Genomic DNA, 15,760 nt, shown 5'->3' with positions numbered 1-15,760 from the left:
GTTGATATTTGAAAACAACAGCCTGTGATTACCATTATGGTTGAAGAATTGGTTAAGGTGTGAAATAACAGTCAGAGGATAGCACTATGATCATACCTAGTAAACTTTTAAAGTACACACCTGTTTAAATAAACAAATCATCATGTGATCACACCTAGTAAACCTTTAAAGTACACACCTGTTTAAATAAAGAAATCATTATGTGATCATACCTAGTAAACTTTTAAAGTACAGATCTGTTTAAATAAACAAATCGTCATATGATCATACCTAGTAAACCTTTAAAGTACACACCTGTTTAAATAAACAAATCATTATGTGATCACACCTAGTAAACCTTTAAAGTACAGATCTGTTTAAATAAACAAATCGTCATGTGATCATACCTAGTAAACCTTTAAAGTACACACCTGTATAAACAAACAAACAATAAATCGTCATGTGATCACACCTAGTAAACCTTTAAAATACACACCTGTTTTAACAAACAAATCATCATGTAATCATACTCAGTAAACCTTTAAAGTACACACCTGTATAAACAAACAAACAATAAATCGTCATGTGAAAAATATATATGTAAAAACGGCTCGTTTGGGTTGAGAAAATTTTTATGTAGAGGAGCGAACAACGTTTTGACTATCTTCGGTCATCGTCAGGTTCACAAAGAAAGAAAGAGGTAACTGACGGATAGCTGACAACATGTTCGAAGGGGATTGTGTAACTGAGTGTATGAATGTAGAGGGCGTACTTAGATGTTTGAATATATATAATATAATATATATTTTTAATATAGGTAAAACGGTGTTCCTTTGTATTGGTTTATTTTGGGCTTGAGTTGTTGTATAAGTAATACTTCTTTAATTTTGTGTTTGTTTCTTTATTTAGTATTTGAGTGTTTTCTATGGTTATGTTGTGTTTATTTGACTTGCAGTGTTCGAAAACGTGTGAAGGTGACTTTTTATGTTCTTTGAATCTGGTTTCCATTTTTCTACTTGTTTCTCCAATATAGAAGTCGTGGCAGTTATCACATTGTATTTTATAAATAATGTTGGTGTGGTGTTTGTCAGTGTAGTTTTTACATAGTATAGACCTTAGTTTTGTGCCTGTTCATTCTTTCTTTGTGAACCTGACGATGACCGAAGATGGTCGAAGTGTTGTTCGCTCCTCTACATAAATATTTTCTCAAACCAAACGAGCCATTTTTACATATGTATTTTTCTCTACAAGTGGGTTTTCTCGACATCACTGATTATCAAATCGTCCTGTCATCATACACAGTAAACCTTTAAAGTATACAACAGTTTAAACAAACAAACAAATAATCATCTGATCATATCTAGTAAACCTTTAAAGTACACACCTGTTTAAATAAACAAATCATTATGTGATCACACCTAGTAAACCTTTAAAGTACAGATCTGTTTAAATAAACAAATCGTCATGTGATCATACCTAGTAAACCTTTGTGTATAAACAAACAAACAATAAATCGTCATGTGATCACACCTAGTAAACCTTTAAAATACACACCTGTTTTAACAAACAAATCATCATGTAATCATACTCAGTAAACCTTTAAAGTACACACCTGTATAAACAAACAAACAATAAATCGTCATGTGAAAAATATATATGTAAAAACGGCTCGTTTGGGTTGAGAAAATTTTTATGTAGAGGAGCGAACAACGTTTTGACTATCTTCGGTCATCGTCAGGTTCACAAAGAAAGAAAGAGGTAACTGACGGATAGCTGACAACATGTTTGAAGGGGATTGTGTAACTGAGTTTATGAATGTAGAGGGCGTACTTAGATGTTTGAATATATATAATATAATATAATATATATTTTTAATATAGGTAAAACGGTGTTCCTTTGTATTGGTTTATTTTGGGCTTGAGTTGTTGTATAAGTAAGACTTCTTTAATTTTGTGTTTGTTTCTTTATTTAGTATTTGAGTGTTTTCTATGGTTATGTTGTGTTTATTTGACTTGCAGTGTTCGAAAACGTGTGAAGGTAACTTTTTATGTTCTTTGAATCTGGTTTCCATTTTTCTACTTGTTTCTCCAATATAGAAGTCGTGGCAGTTATCACATTGTATTTTATAAATAATGTTGGTGTGGTGTTTGTCAGTGTAGTTTTTACATAGTATAGACCTTAGTTTTGTGCCTGTTCTTTCTTTCTTTGTGAACCTGACGATGACCGAAGATGGTCGAAGTGTTGTTCGCTCCTATACATAAATATTTTCTCAAACCAAACGAGCCATTTTTACATATGTATTTTTCTCTACAAGTGGGTTTTCTCGACATCACTGATTATCAAATCGTCCTGTCATCATACACAGTAAACCTTCAAAGTATACAACAGTTTAAACAAACAAACAAATAATCATCTGATCATATCTAGTAAACCTTTGAAGTATAGACCTGTTTAAACAAACAAACAAATCATAATGTGACCATACACAGTAAACCTTTAAAGTATACAACAGTTTAAACAAACAAACAAATCACAAAATGATCATATCTAGTAAACCTTTGAAGTATAGACCTGTTTAAACAAACAAACAAATCATAATGTGACCATTCACAGTAAACCTTTAAAGTAAACACCTGTTTAAACAAACAAATCATCATGTGATCATATCTAGTAAACCTTTAAAGTACAGACCTATTTAAGCAAATAAACAAACAAATTGTCATGTAATCATACCCAGTAAGCCTTTAAAGTACAAACCTGTTTAAACAAACAAATAATCATACCTAGTAAACCTTTAAAGTACACACGTATTTAAACAAACAAACAAATCGCCATGTGATCATACCCATTAAACCTTTAAAGTAAAGAGCTGTTTAAAAAAAAACAACAAATCGCCATGTGATCAAACCCAGTAAACCTCTAAAGTACAAACCTGTTTATACAAACACACAAATCATCATACCTATTAAACCTTTAAAGTAAGAGACAATTTAATTTTAACATTAAACTTACTGAAAATGATTTCCAACGTTGGTTGTAAAATAGGCCTAAATGAATCAACGTGTTTTGGCTGTGATGAAATAAGTTGTTGTCGGCAGACTTCTGCTGTGACGTCAGCCTTGATGGCAACAGCCTCGACAACTGTGCAAGATTGAATCAATTTGTAACCCATGTTTTGAAGACAACATTTAAAATATTTCCTACACATGGCGTGCTCTCGGCTAATAACTGTAAAGGATTCATGCAATGGTAGAATAATAAACGTGGTTTGGTTTATGAAAAGATTTATCACTATGTTCCGCTATTACATAAAAAAAAATTACTAAAATTTATTCGTCAGTCAAAAAGTAGAACAAACGTATTTGACAAATTATTGCACTAATTGGAAAAACAAATATCCTCCTTTCCTTCCCAATCTGTCTCTTATGACGTAATAGTTATGGGGGAAACGGCTCGCAGACTGTGGGTCACGTGTTGGAATCCCGCCGCCGAACATACTCTTTTATCCGTAAGGGCGTTAGAAAGTTACCATCAATCCCACTTTTCGTTGATAAAAGAATAGATGAACAGTTGGTGGTAAGTGGCGTTGACTAAATTCCTTCCTTCTAGTATATAACATGAAAATTAAGTACAACTAGTGAAGATAGATGGCCTTGGAGAACCTTTGCACGAGATTCTGGAAATAAACAAAAACAATTTCACCTTGGTGATGTTTTATCGAAACTATGTTATGTTAATACAGAACCTGAAGGATTTATTTGTTTGTATTCAAGCACAAAGTTACACAGTCCTTTACCCACTATGAGTATCGAAACCCAGTTTCTAGCGTTGTAAGTGTGTAGACATGCCGCTTTGCCACCGACGGGGGGACAGCACCTTGCATTTAAGAAAAGTGAAAACATATTTATAAAACGGTTGATAACAGAAAGGTTTTCCAAAGAACTAATCGATGTATTTTAATCGTTATGACTTATTGTTTTATGACAATTCTTAGTTAGATCAGGATATTAAATTAGCAATAGTTGTTTTTTGTTTTCTTAGTTTTCTTTCAAGTTTTCTAGCTTTTGTCCTCAAGTTCTTTATAACACATATATACACTTGGACAACTTTAAAGGATCGGTTCTGTCTAGCAATTAGGAAAAAAATAAAAAAGTGTGGCATTACAAACCAGGAATTATCTAACCCTAGCGAGAAGCAGATAAACGGAACTCAGTCACAACATCTGTTAAACCTACCTCCACAGCTGTTTCATCAACTGTTTAGACCAGTTGTTCCACCTGTATTTTTACATTTCTACATTTCACCGTTTTATATAGAAGTATGAAACAAGCATCGACGTGTACTTTCAAAGAATTAATTCTGCTTTCTAAAAGCAACACAAAAACACATGAAAAGCCACGCCATTTTGATGTCTTCATCGTGTGTAATAAAGTGTTACCATTACACACGTCAGAAGAGTGTTCGTAAGAAGCCTTTCACACGTTGTTATAAACAATGTAACATTGCATGTGAATAACTAAATATGGCCCTAATCAAATATAATTATGAACAGGAGGATATAATCAGTGTGCAATGGAGAAAGTCGTATGATCTACTGAAGGACAATAGAAACGGTAATATGTGAAGGTACCTGTAGGTTGCGAGGAAGCTAATCTGAAGAAACATGAAACATCAAACTCAGGACTGAAAATATTTATCAATGTGTTAACGGCATTTTGAAAGAGAACAAAAAAATTTTGAATGTTTGTTTGTTTGTGTTTAGAGCAAAGCCATATTAGGCCATCTGCTCTGTCCACCAGGGGGAACTGAACTTTAGATTTTAAAGTTGTAAATATGTTAACTTACTGCTCTCCACCCACCGGGAACAAAAAGGAAGATAGACGTCACAAAGAAAAACAAAAATTGGGATTATCAGGTGTAAGGCATTTCGGTTTAGAGCATCCTTTCCAGGATTTGGAATAATTTATCAAAGTCGAGTTCGAGTTGCAAAGGGAAATAAAAGCATGAAGCTAGAAATGAGTAAACTAAAAATGTAACTGTAAACATAACTTGATGTACTTTGTGTGCGAGTTTTGAATCATTTGTTTGTGAGGTAAGAACTGGGTTATCCTAGGGCACTCTGTGACAATGGCCTGACACGCTTTGATGTTTAGGGCTCTCGGTTCGTTATCTGAGGGTCGCTGGTTCGAAAACTGTCACCACGCATCCTCGCCCTTTCAGCCATGAGTGCGCTATAATATGACAATCAATCTAAATGTGTGTTGGTAATAGAGTATCCTAAGATACCGCGACGGGTGATTTTGAGTAATTGCCTGTTCTCTAATCTATAACGTGTAAAACTGGATATTGATAGCGCACTTAGCCCTTGTGTAGCTTTGCCGGAATTTTTGGGAGAGCAGTAAATTTTCAAATTTCAAACGCTAAAGTCAGGAATTTGATTCCCCGCAATGAATACACCAGAGAGTCCAATATGGCTTCACTCTAAAACAAACAAACAAGCTGTAACAATAAATATCAGGGATAAAACAAAGCCAATATTGGCTTAATAAATTAAACTCTGTGTGCTAAATTATAATAATTTTGAGAAATGATGTTATTCTTTGAAATATTTTGAAATAGGAGGTTATAGTCCAATTCCTTAAACGAAATGAACCTTTGGTACAATTTGTGTAACAATATTTACAAGTTTTAACTATTTATTACGAACTAAATAATTAAGCACCAGAATAAGGATTGAGAATGTAAGGAGTTAAGAGTATCGGTTTCAGCGATTGAAAGTGTTGACAGAGCAGAATGGATGTAGATGGCGTGATGCAAAATATCACGTGCTTCGAACAGTGTTCTTGCGTGTTTTACATTCTTGAAAATAATGATCTATGACCTCCTTACACATAAACTATAAATGAAACAGTGCCAAGTAAAAACGACTTTTATTACGTACCTCCCAACATATAAACATACACACATACACAACAGAAAATTGTTGTTTTAGCTATAATGTTTGGTATACAAAACTACAATGTAAGCTTCAACGTCACGAGCGTTCAAAAGCAATACCCGTCGTAAGATCGATATGTGATTTTCTCTAATCCACGATATTTTGCCAAGAAAAGTTTAGAGTACCTAATAACATGTATGAAAAACGTGGAATTCCCAGGCCAGTTACCGCGAACCGCTTATTCTAATCTAAGAACACTAAAAATGTTCAGTAACATACGTTTTAAATATTGCTCTTGAAAGTCACGTGCTGCCGTCTGGTGCTAGGAAGGTACATAACTTTCGTATCGGGTCTATTTCATATTCCTGCCTCCTCTCCAGGGGCTCAGCGATAAGCTGTAAAACATATAACACTAAAAACAGGTTTTGATACTCGTGATAGACAGAGCACACATAAACCATTGAAGAGTTATGTTTTAGTAATAAAAACAAACAAACAAACAGTTCTAAATTCTTGAGAGAATTTTCAAAACTTTTTATAAATATCCATCAGTTAGGTACTTGGTTTCAGCACATTTTATATACACTGCTGGCCAATGAACATAAAGAAAAAATAGGCATTTTGCGTTGTTAGATTCAACCACTTATTTGAGTAAAGCTTCGAAAGATGAAAATAAGAAAAGGGAAAATAAAAATAAAAAACTTTTTTAGCATTTAATAGGGAAAATGTGAGCACAATGAAATTAGCCTAAATACTAGTTGGTCAAAAGTTTAAGACCATACCAAAAAAAAGGTCCTTAACAGGGTATGAAATGTCCAACAAGAGGTCTCAGTAGTGAGTTTCATGGCCGTCATTGAAAATAACATCAAACATTCGCTTTGGCATGGTCGATATAAACGTTTGCAGAAGGCTGGCTGGTATGTTATCCCAAGTGGTGAAGATAGCTTCACGAAGATCATGCATTGTTTGGAACTGAGGTCCATTTCTATAGATTTCCCTTGCCATCTACCCCCAAAAATTTTCAATGAGGTTCAGTTCGGGCGAACACGTTGGATGGTCCAAAATAATCACGTTATTCGCCATGAAAGAGTCCTTTGTCCTGCGGTCATTGTGGATTGCAGCGTTGTCCTGCTGAAAGATCCAGTCATTTCCACACAAGCGAGGGCCTTCAGTCAATAAGGATGCTCTCTCCAACATGCCAATGTAGTCAGCCGTTGTTTGACGCCCCTGTATAACCTGAAGCTCCATTATTCCATGGAAGGAGAAAGCACACCAGACCATGATGGAACCTCCTCCACTGTGTCGTGTAGAAAATGTCTCCGGTGGCATATCCTTATCGTGCCAGTAACGTTGGAAGCCATCTGGACCATCCAGGTAAAATGTTTTAACATCAGAGAACAAAACCTTCTTCCACTTTTCCACGTCCCATGTTTGGTGCTTCTCAGCAAAGTTTAAAAATATTGAAGGATGGACATGGTGATTATACTTTACTACGCGGTTTAGAAATAAAAGGATTAAAGGAAGGTGTAGTAAATATACTTTACCACATGATTCAAGAGTTAAAAATATTAAAGGAAGGACATGGTAAATATAATTTAAACATGGATTAAGAGTTAAAAGGATTAAGCAGGGGTTCCCAACCTTTTGGCACTCGCGACCCCTTACCTAAAAGTTTGAAACCCATGTGACCCCCTACTTAGGGCTTACTATCAGCAGCTTAATTTTTCTTTTCTTTTCTATGAAGGAGAGGGAAAGAAACATCTAAAAAATATTTAAAAATTCTGTAATTATTTATTAGCAAATTAAATCACATTGGTCCAACCTGAATTCACAAAAAGAACATATATTTCTTAAAATAATATTAACATAGGATTGAACAGCTATCCAATCCAGCTAGTGAGATGCCTGATGTTGCATTTCAGCAGCAAGCTTTGAAATTCGTGGCCGAGCGTTTGTTAGAGCCAGTCTCATGTCAACTTCAACATCCAATCTGTTCCTATTCTTTGTTTTTATATTGACAAGAGTGGAAAATCCTGCCTCACACAAGTAGGTAGAAGCAAATGGAACAAGGACACGTAAAGCTATCATGCTGACTTTGGAGTATGACTGATACATAGCGCACCAAAACTGAGTCACGGATTTCACCTTGAAGAGATCACGAGCTGAAGAGTCGTTCCTTAGATCCAGAATTCATCTTGGATATCATGTGGGATGCTGGATACATCAAGTTCAGTACAAAATGGGTTCCTTACCAGGGCCTCCTGTTTCTGTGATAGCTCAGGGAAGTAACGCTCGACTTACTTTTTTAGAGACTGAAGATGTTCGGTAATCTCATCCTTGAGGAACTGATCCAGTTGGATCTGAGACTCATCCGTCACTCCACAAAGTTTTTCAAACATAGCGATGTTTCCAAGATTGGTTTTCCGACGCCAGTTCTGCAGTTTGGAAACAAAGGCCCGAAGACTATCTTGAAAAAGGAGAACATGTGTTTCCCTTCCTTGAAGCTTCAAATTGAGCTTGTTCAGCTGGTCAAAAATGTCGGCTAGGTACGCAACCCTTTTATTCCATGCTTCATCTTCGAAGTGAGCTACAAGATCTTTCCTTTCTTTAGTCTCCAGGAATAGCTTTATTTCATCTTTCATTTCAAAGACACGATTAATAACGTTTCCTTTCGACAACCAACGTACTGCTGTGTAGAAGAGAAGGACTTCGTGGTCAGCATTCATGTCTTTCCATAGTTCTTTGAATAGGCGAGTGTTGAGTGCTTGCGTCTTCACATAATTTACAATTTTTATTACAGATTCAAGCACTTCCTGCAGAGAGGCAGGGAGAGTCTTACTGGCGAGAGCATATCGGTGAATCATGCAGTGGATGACCTTTGTTTGAGGTGCTAGCTTCTTCATTCTCGACTGGAATCCTGATTTCGATCCCAGCATAGCCGGTGCCCCATCCGTATAAACCCCACACACGTTTTCCCATTGAAGAACTTCGTCTTGAAAAAAAGTTGAAACTTTTTCTATGACATCATCAGCTTTTGTTGTTGTTTCAAGTGCACTGCAGAATAAGAATTCGTCTTTGATGTCACCTGAATTAATGTATTTCACAAACACAAGCAACTGAGAACATGAACTTACATCTGTTGACTCGTCGAGCTGAAAGGAGAACAAAGGGGAACCATTGATTTCAGTCAAAACCTGTTCCTTCACATCCATAGACATTTTAGAAATGCGCCTCTGTATAGTATTATTTGACAGGGATACTTGCTGCATCTTCTTTGCACTGGCTTCTCCAAAAATAAGATTTACTGCTTTCATCATGCAGGATTTAAGAAGTGTTTCTCCAATCGTGTGATGCTTTTTTTGTTTAGCAATTTCGAATGCAAACTCATATGAAGTTTCCACTACGGCTGCACTCTGCTGCTGAAACGACCCACTTCCATCGATTCTTTGGCTTTTAAGACACCGTTAATGCCGTTTGAAGAAATCCAAACCCTTCTTTGCGTGTTCTGGATGTTTCAAAACACACTGTGGTTTCTCGATGCCGTCGTTGGCGAGCACAGTGGTGAAGCCAATGTTGAGGTAGCATTCTAAGTATCTGCGCCGTTTAGCCATGGACACAACTCACCTCTACTGCTTACTTATTTCCTTGTTAAAATAAAATAAAAATGTTGAATAATGAACGCTTTGGCAACTGTAGATCTTACACTGAATACTTGTGGGGGGTGCAGGTAGAGTAATGATGGGGTAAGTATTGGGAGGGAAGGGAGCGTGGCCAGTCGCGCGATTCGTCATTCACCAATCAGCATGTAACTCACGTGTCGACAGCGAGCACACACACACTTAATCACAGCTAAACAGACACACAAGTATACGTACATGCGCGTGCACTCACATACTCGCTACTCACTAGTACACACATACATACAGTTGCAGACACATACACATTCACACAGGCACATTCACTCACAGGCACGCATACATACACCCATAATATCACCTAATGACATTGAACTAACGTGGCACACGTTTTGCTTTGCACCGAAACAAAAAAACATGTAAGAGCATGAAAATGTAATTCATGAAATAAAATTAATGTTATCCCAAGCTACTTTTAACAAAGCTACGCGACTCCCCTGCCAAGGCTTTGCGACCCCCCAAGGGGTCGCGACCCACTGGTTGGGAACCTCTGTATTAAAGGAAGAGCGTTGTAAATATACTTTACAACATTGTTTAGGAGTTAAAAGTATTGAAGGGAGGATATCGTAAATACATTTTGCCTCATGGTTTAGGAGTTAAATGGGTTGGAGGATGGACATGGTATATGTACTTTATGACATGATTTAGGAGATAAAAGGACTGAAGGAAGGACATAGTAAATATACTATACCACATGGCTTAGGAGGTAAAAGGATTAAAGTAATGAAATGGTAAATATACTTTACCACATGGTTTAGGAGGTAAAAGGATTGAGGGAAGTACGTAGTAAATATACTTTACCACATTGTCTAGAAATTTAAAGGATTGAAGGAAAGACATGGAAAAATACATTATCACATGGTTTAGGTGTTAAAAGGGTAAAAGGAAGGACGTGCTAAATATAGTTTACCACATGGGTTTGGAGACAAAAGTACTGAAAGAATGTCATGGTAAATATTCTTTACCACATGGTTTAGGAATTAAAAGTATTGAAGGAAGAACATATTATATATACATTACAACATGGTTTAGGAGCTAAAATACTGAACAAAGGACATGGTAATTATACTTTACTACATGGTTTGGGAGATAAAATAATGAAGGAAGGACATGGTAAATGTACTTTACCACATGGTTTAAGAGTTAAAAGGATTGAAGGTAGAACATAGTAAATATAGTTTACCACATGCTATAGAAGGTAAAAGGATTCAAACAATGGTATGGTAAATATTGCTTACCACATGATTTAAGAGGTAAAAGAAATGAAGGAATCACATGGTAAATATACTTTTCCCCATGGATTAAGAGTTAAAATGATTGATGGAAGGACATGTTAAATGTATCTTACCACATAGTTTATGAGGTAAATAGATTGAAAAAAATGATATGGTAAATATACTTTACCACATGGTTTAAAGACAAGAGGGTAGAAGGAAGAACATGATAAATTTTCTTTACCTCATGGTTTAGGAGTTAAAAGGATTGAAGAATGGAGAGGGTAAATATACTTTTCCACATGGTTTAGGAGTTAAAATATTGAAGGATGGGCATGGTAAATAAACTTTACCGCATAGTTTAGGAGTTAAGAAAATTTAAGGAACTACATGGTAAATATACTTTACCACATTGTTTAGGATGTAAAAGAATTGAAAAAGTAGCTGGTAAATATATAGTTTACGACATTGTATAATGTGCTAACAGGATTGAAGGAATGATATGGTAAACATACTTTACCATATTGTTTAAGATTTAAAAGGATTGAAGGTATAACATGGTAAATATGCTTTATCATATGGTTTAGGAGATAAAAGGATAGAATAAAAGACGTGGTAAATATACTTTTCACATGGTTTAGGAGTTAAAAGGATTGAAGGAATGACATGGTAAGTATACTACATCACATGGTTTAGGAGTTAAAATGATATGAAAGAAGGCATTGGTGAATATATTTTACCGCATCGTTTAGAAGTTAGAAGGATTGAAGGAACTACATGGTAAATACACTTTCCCACATGGTTTAGGAGTTAAAACGATTGAAGAAAGGCCGTGCTAAATATACTTTACCACATGGTTTAGGTGTTAAAACGATTGAGGTAATGACATGATAAATACACTTTATCTCTTGTTTAGGAGTTAAAATAATTGAAGGGAGGAGAGAGTTAATTTACTTTATCACATTGTTTAGGAGTTAAAAGGATTGAAGGGAGGACTTGATAAATATAATTTATCGTATGGTTTCGGAGTTAAAAGGATTGAAGGAAGGACATGGTAACTATACTTTACCGCAGAGTTTAGTAGGTAAAAGGATTCAAGGTAGGACACGGTAAATATACTTTACCATATGGTTCAAGAGTTAAGAGGGTAGAAGGAAAGACATGGTAAGTATACTTTGCAACATGGTTTCAGAGTTAAAGGGATTGAAGGAAGGACATGGTAAATATACTTTACCTTATGATACAGGAGATAAAAATTGAGGGAAGGATGTAATAAATATACTTTACGACATTGTTTAGGAGTTAAAATGATTGATTGAAAGACATGATAAACATACTTTACCACATTGTTTAAGAGTTAAAAGGATTGAAGGAAGAACATTGTAAAAATACTTTACCACATGGTTTAGGAGTTACAATGATTAAAGAAAGAATATGGTAAGTATACTTTACCACATCGTGTAAAGTTAAAAGGATTGAAGGATGGACGTGGTAAATATACTTTAACAGTTGGTTTAAGAGTTAACTGGATTGAAGGAAGGACATGGCAAATATAATTTACCACATGGCTGAAGAGTTAGAATGATTATAAATATACTTTACCACCTAGTTTAGGAGGTAAAATAGTTGAAGGAATTACATAGTAAATGTACTTTACCACATAAGTTTGAAGCAAACAGTAAAATATGAAACACCAAATTCTTGCAATATTTTTAAACGTATGTACACAAAGAACTACACTGTTCGTTTGGCACCAATTCGTTTGAACACCGTTAAATGAATACTGGTCTCTGAATTAGGAAACTAATTTGTTCCCAAATATTGTTTAAAAGAAGATTCAGGAATTAACCTGCAATATTTGGAGAGAACTCATGTTTTTCCGAAGCTCTTTATGGCGATTAAAAAGAAATATGTATTTGTTTTATGGAAAACAGCTAAACATTGATGTTAATTTTCAAATCAAAAAAGAAAATTTATATTAAAATTTTCAGTAAAGAAACCATAAAAATTAATTAACGCAAGGTGCAAAAAAATAATACGCATGCTTATATTGTAATTAACATCAGGATTCTGTTATTAGTTTTTGTAATATATTCTCTTGCATGTCAGAATTGCTTAACAGTGTAAACCGTCTCTGTTTTGTTTAATGATTAGGACAGTACCAAACAATACGAACATTGTTGTAGGTGAACTTTTCAAATATTATACGTCACTGCTTATTCTGGTTTCGAAAACAAGCCTATTCAGACGTGAAATGAAACAACTGCAGATATTATGAACCTTTTGTCGACTTTGTTAACAGTTGCTCTGATTCATCTGCGTGATTTTTTCCACGCGCAGAAGCGCAAGATAAAGTTCTTAACCAATCATGCTAATGCACATTTCAAAATCTTGGTGTCCCTTTGTAATGGAATGTTTAATTTCACTGATTAATGGAATGTTTATAACTTAAAAGACGCTGTATTTGTAGGCTTAACTCATTGTTGTTACATTTGTTGTTTAATTACATAGTTTTGCACGAGCGACACTGGAAGTTTTGAATTCATGTAATAATGACTCTTATGTACACTTATATTCATGATTTCGTGTTGTTCCTGAAACGTGTTGTAAACATATTTCATCCAAAATGAGCTTAGATATCAAATACCAGACGAAATATTTATCCTGAAAAGTTTCTCTTGGTGACAAATTTCTGCAAGTTTCTCTCTTATTACACTTGATGGAAGTGATTAGTTCGGCAACTCTTGGACAGAATATCTACAGGGTTATTTACAATATGTCACGTTAAAATCCAAGTTGTTGAGTTACTAAACAACAACAACAAACTGCGTTATTTTTGGATAAGTTTAGTTAATCTCTACCACATAAAGATAGCTTTCCTTGTGAGTTCAGTTGTATGTATACTCATCTCATAAGTGACCATTTCTTATGTTTTGGAACATAATTAATACATTAACCCCCTTCGGGTGATATATTAGCTTTATCCTCACACACTAACCTGACTGTGATGTGTAACAGCTTTCCCAGAAAGTAATGTAGTTCATCCTAGTTTCTGTGTTTATAAACACCTTTCTGTACCCTAACCTGCTGTGATATATTCATGATGTGTTAAAAACGCGTAGGTCAAGAAGTCTTGATAGAACTGAAATAGAAACGCTTATAACTCGAGCGCTTTCGAAAAGTGGACCTTTCTTCTTCAGGAGTAATCTGAGAACTCAGACTGCAAACTAAAGGAACGTCTAATATTTGTTGTTGTTGTAAGAATAGAACTGTACAATAGGCTGTATGTGCTCTGCCCACTGCGAAAATCACGTCTTGAATTTTAACCTTATTAGCACTCGAGCCTATAATTGAACTCTTATCTATCTATAGTAAAAGACTTCTGTTCGCAGAATAAGTTTGTTACGCAAACAGTTTATATAATGTCTGATAGAGCATGTTGCTCAATCAATTATTGTGCAGTGCATGAAATATATTATCTTGTCTATATTTCCGGGAAGTTACGTCGTACGTCGTCTATCTTTATCACCGAATTGACTGGTTTCACCAGGAACTGAACGTTAGATATCGCGAAAGTTCACATATCCGGCGAGACGTTGCGAGTCTTGGAAGAAATAATAATAAAACCTTTAAGATTGCACTGCTCGCTTTCTCTGTGTCTGTAAAACAAACGAGTCTTAAGATGAAAAGTTTAAAATAATCCAGGTTAATTCACTGTATCTGTTGTTATTGTCAGTAAACACATCTGTTTTCCGATACGATTTTACTGAGCGAACTGAAAACCCTTGTAAAATATCCTTCTGGACATTATCGTCAAATGAGATCTATGTATGTCCAGATCTCCTGGAAACAAAATTATCGTTAAAATTACAAACAATAGCATTTTGCTTGCTTACAAACGAAGCCTATTTTATCTTCCCAAACGAGCAAAATTTATCGTTTTATCGGTAATATATCTATTTTAAATAGCGCCTTCTATTGGCGTCTTTTTCTTTAGATTTTCCTTTACACATGAGGTTGTTTCTCTACTTCATACTTTGCGTTAGTTTTAGTTTCACTGTGAAAATGTTCATATTAATAAAACTTATTATTCATACTTAACATAGTAAAAAGATTCATCCATATATTTCACGGAAATGAAAATGTATATTATATATACAATTAAAAACTATATATTTATATAAAACACAAGTTAATATGTACAAGACAAGTCCACTGAAGTATTATTATGAAGTTAATTACTAGTATTAAATAAATCTTTCACATGAAATGTATCTGTGTGAAATATTCAAGGTAATATTTTCACGTGACAACCAATAGTTTCTTCACCCAGTTGCAATAGCTCATCATGAGTTGGGCCGTCATGTAACGGGTGGTGCGTCGGGTTCAAAACACGCTCTGCACTTCGAACTGTGAGCGCGTTATATAAGTGACAGTCATTCCTGTCATTCGGCTCAGAAACTTGGGTAAAGTTTACGCTTTGTGGTGTTGATAACTGGTCAATACCCAAATTCTAGAGGTCGCTTTTTGGGTTAAATCTGTCTTTCTGGTTGAAAAAAAGAAAGAAAGGAAAACTGAAGGATTTACAAATATTTTAAAAGTATTTTACTGACTTATTCTTACTATGAACTAAGATCACCTTCCAAAGAAACTCCCCCTTAGTGGCACAGCGGCATGTCTGCGGACTCACACCACTAGGAGCCGGAATTTGATACTCGTGATGGGCAGAGCACAGATAGCTCATTGTGTACCTTTGTGCTTCACTACAAACAAAAATGAAAGAAAATTATATACATGTTGTATTTGTTTGTTTGTTTTTAATTTCGCGCAAAGCTACACGAGGGCTATATGCGCTAGTCGTCCCTAATTTTGCGGTGTAAGACTAAAGGGAAGGCAGCTAGTCGTCACCACCCACCGCTAACTCTTGGGCTACT

The 15,760-nt window shown here is 35.2% G+C and overlaps 1 protein-coding gene across 2 annotated transcripts; it reads right to left on the bottom strand.

The window, feature by feature from the left end:
- Window positions 1-1,475: 1,475 nt before the first annotated feature.
- Window positions 1,476-14,203, bottom strand: LOC143244188 (protein FAM200C-like). 2 transcript variants are annotated; one of them, XR_013024941.1, is made up of 3 exons: window positions 13,825-14,203; window positions 6,197-6,312; window positions 1,476-3,655 (listed from the first exon to the last, which is right to left on the bottom strand). XR_013024941.1 is itself a non-coding variant. In XM_076488419.1 (2 exons), the coding sequence occupies exon 1, from the start codon at window positions 9,232-9,234 to the stop codon at window positions 8,215-8,217; it is 1,020 nt and encodes a 339-aa protein (XP_076344534.1). In that variant the 5' UTR covers window positions 9,235-10,039; the 3' UTR covers window positions 1,476-3,655; window positions 6,197-8,214. The 2 variants fall into 2 exon arrangements, 1 of the variants encoding a protein (XP_076344534.1); XM_076488419.1 differs by lacking the exon at window positions 13,825-14,203 and having other exon boundaries at window positions 6,197-10,039.
- Between the last annotated feature and the right edge of the window lie 1,557 nt (window positions 14,204-15,760).

Source organism: Tachypleus tridentatus, chromosome 2, assembly GCF_004210375.1.
Source record: "Tachypleus tridentatus isolate NWPU-2018 chromosome 2, ASM421037v1, whole genome shotgun sequence".
In the NCBI taxonomy this organism is placed as follows: domain Eukaryota; kingdom Metazoa; phylum Arthropoda; class Merostomata; order Xiphosura; family Limulidae; genus Tachypleus; species Tachypleus tridentatus.
Note: the sequence above shows the minus strand (reverse complement) of the source record. Positions and strands in the feature narration are given on the sequence as shown.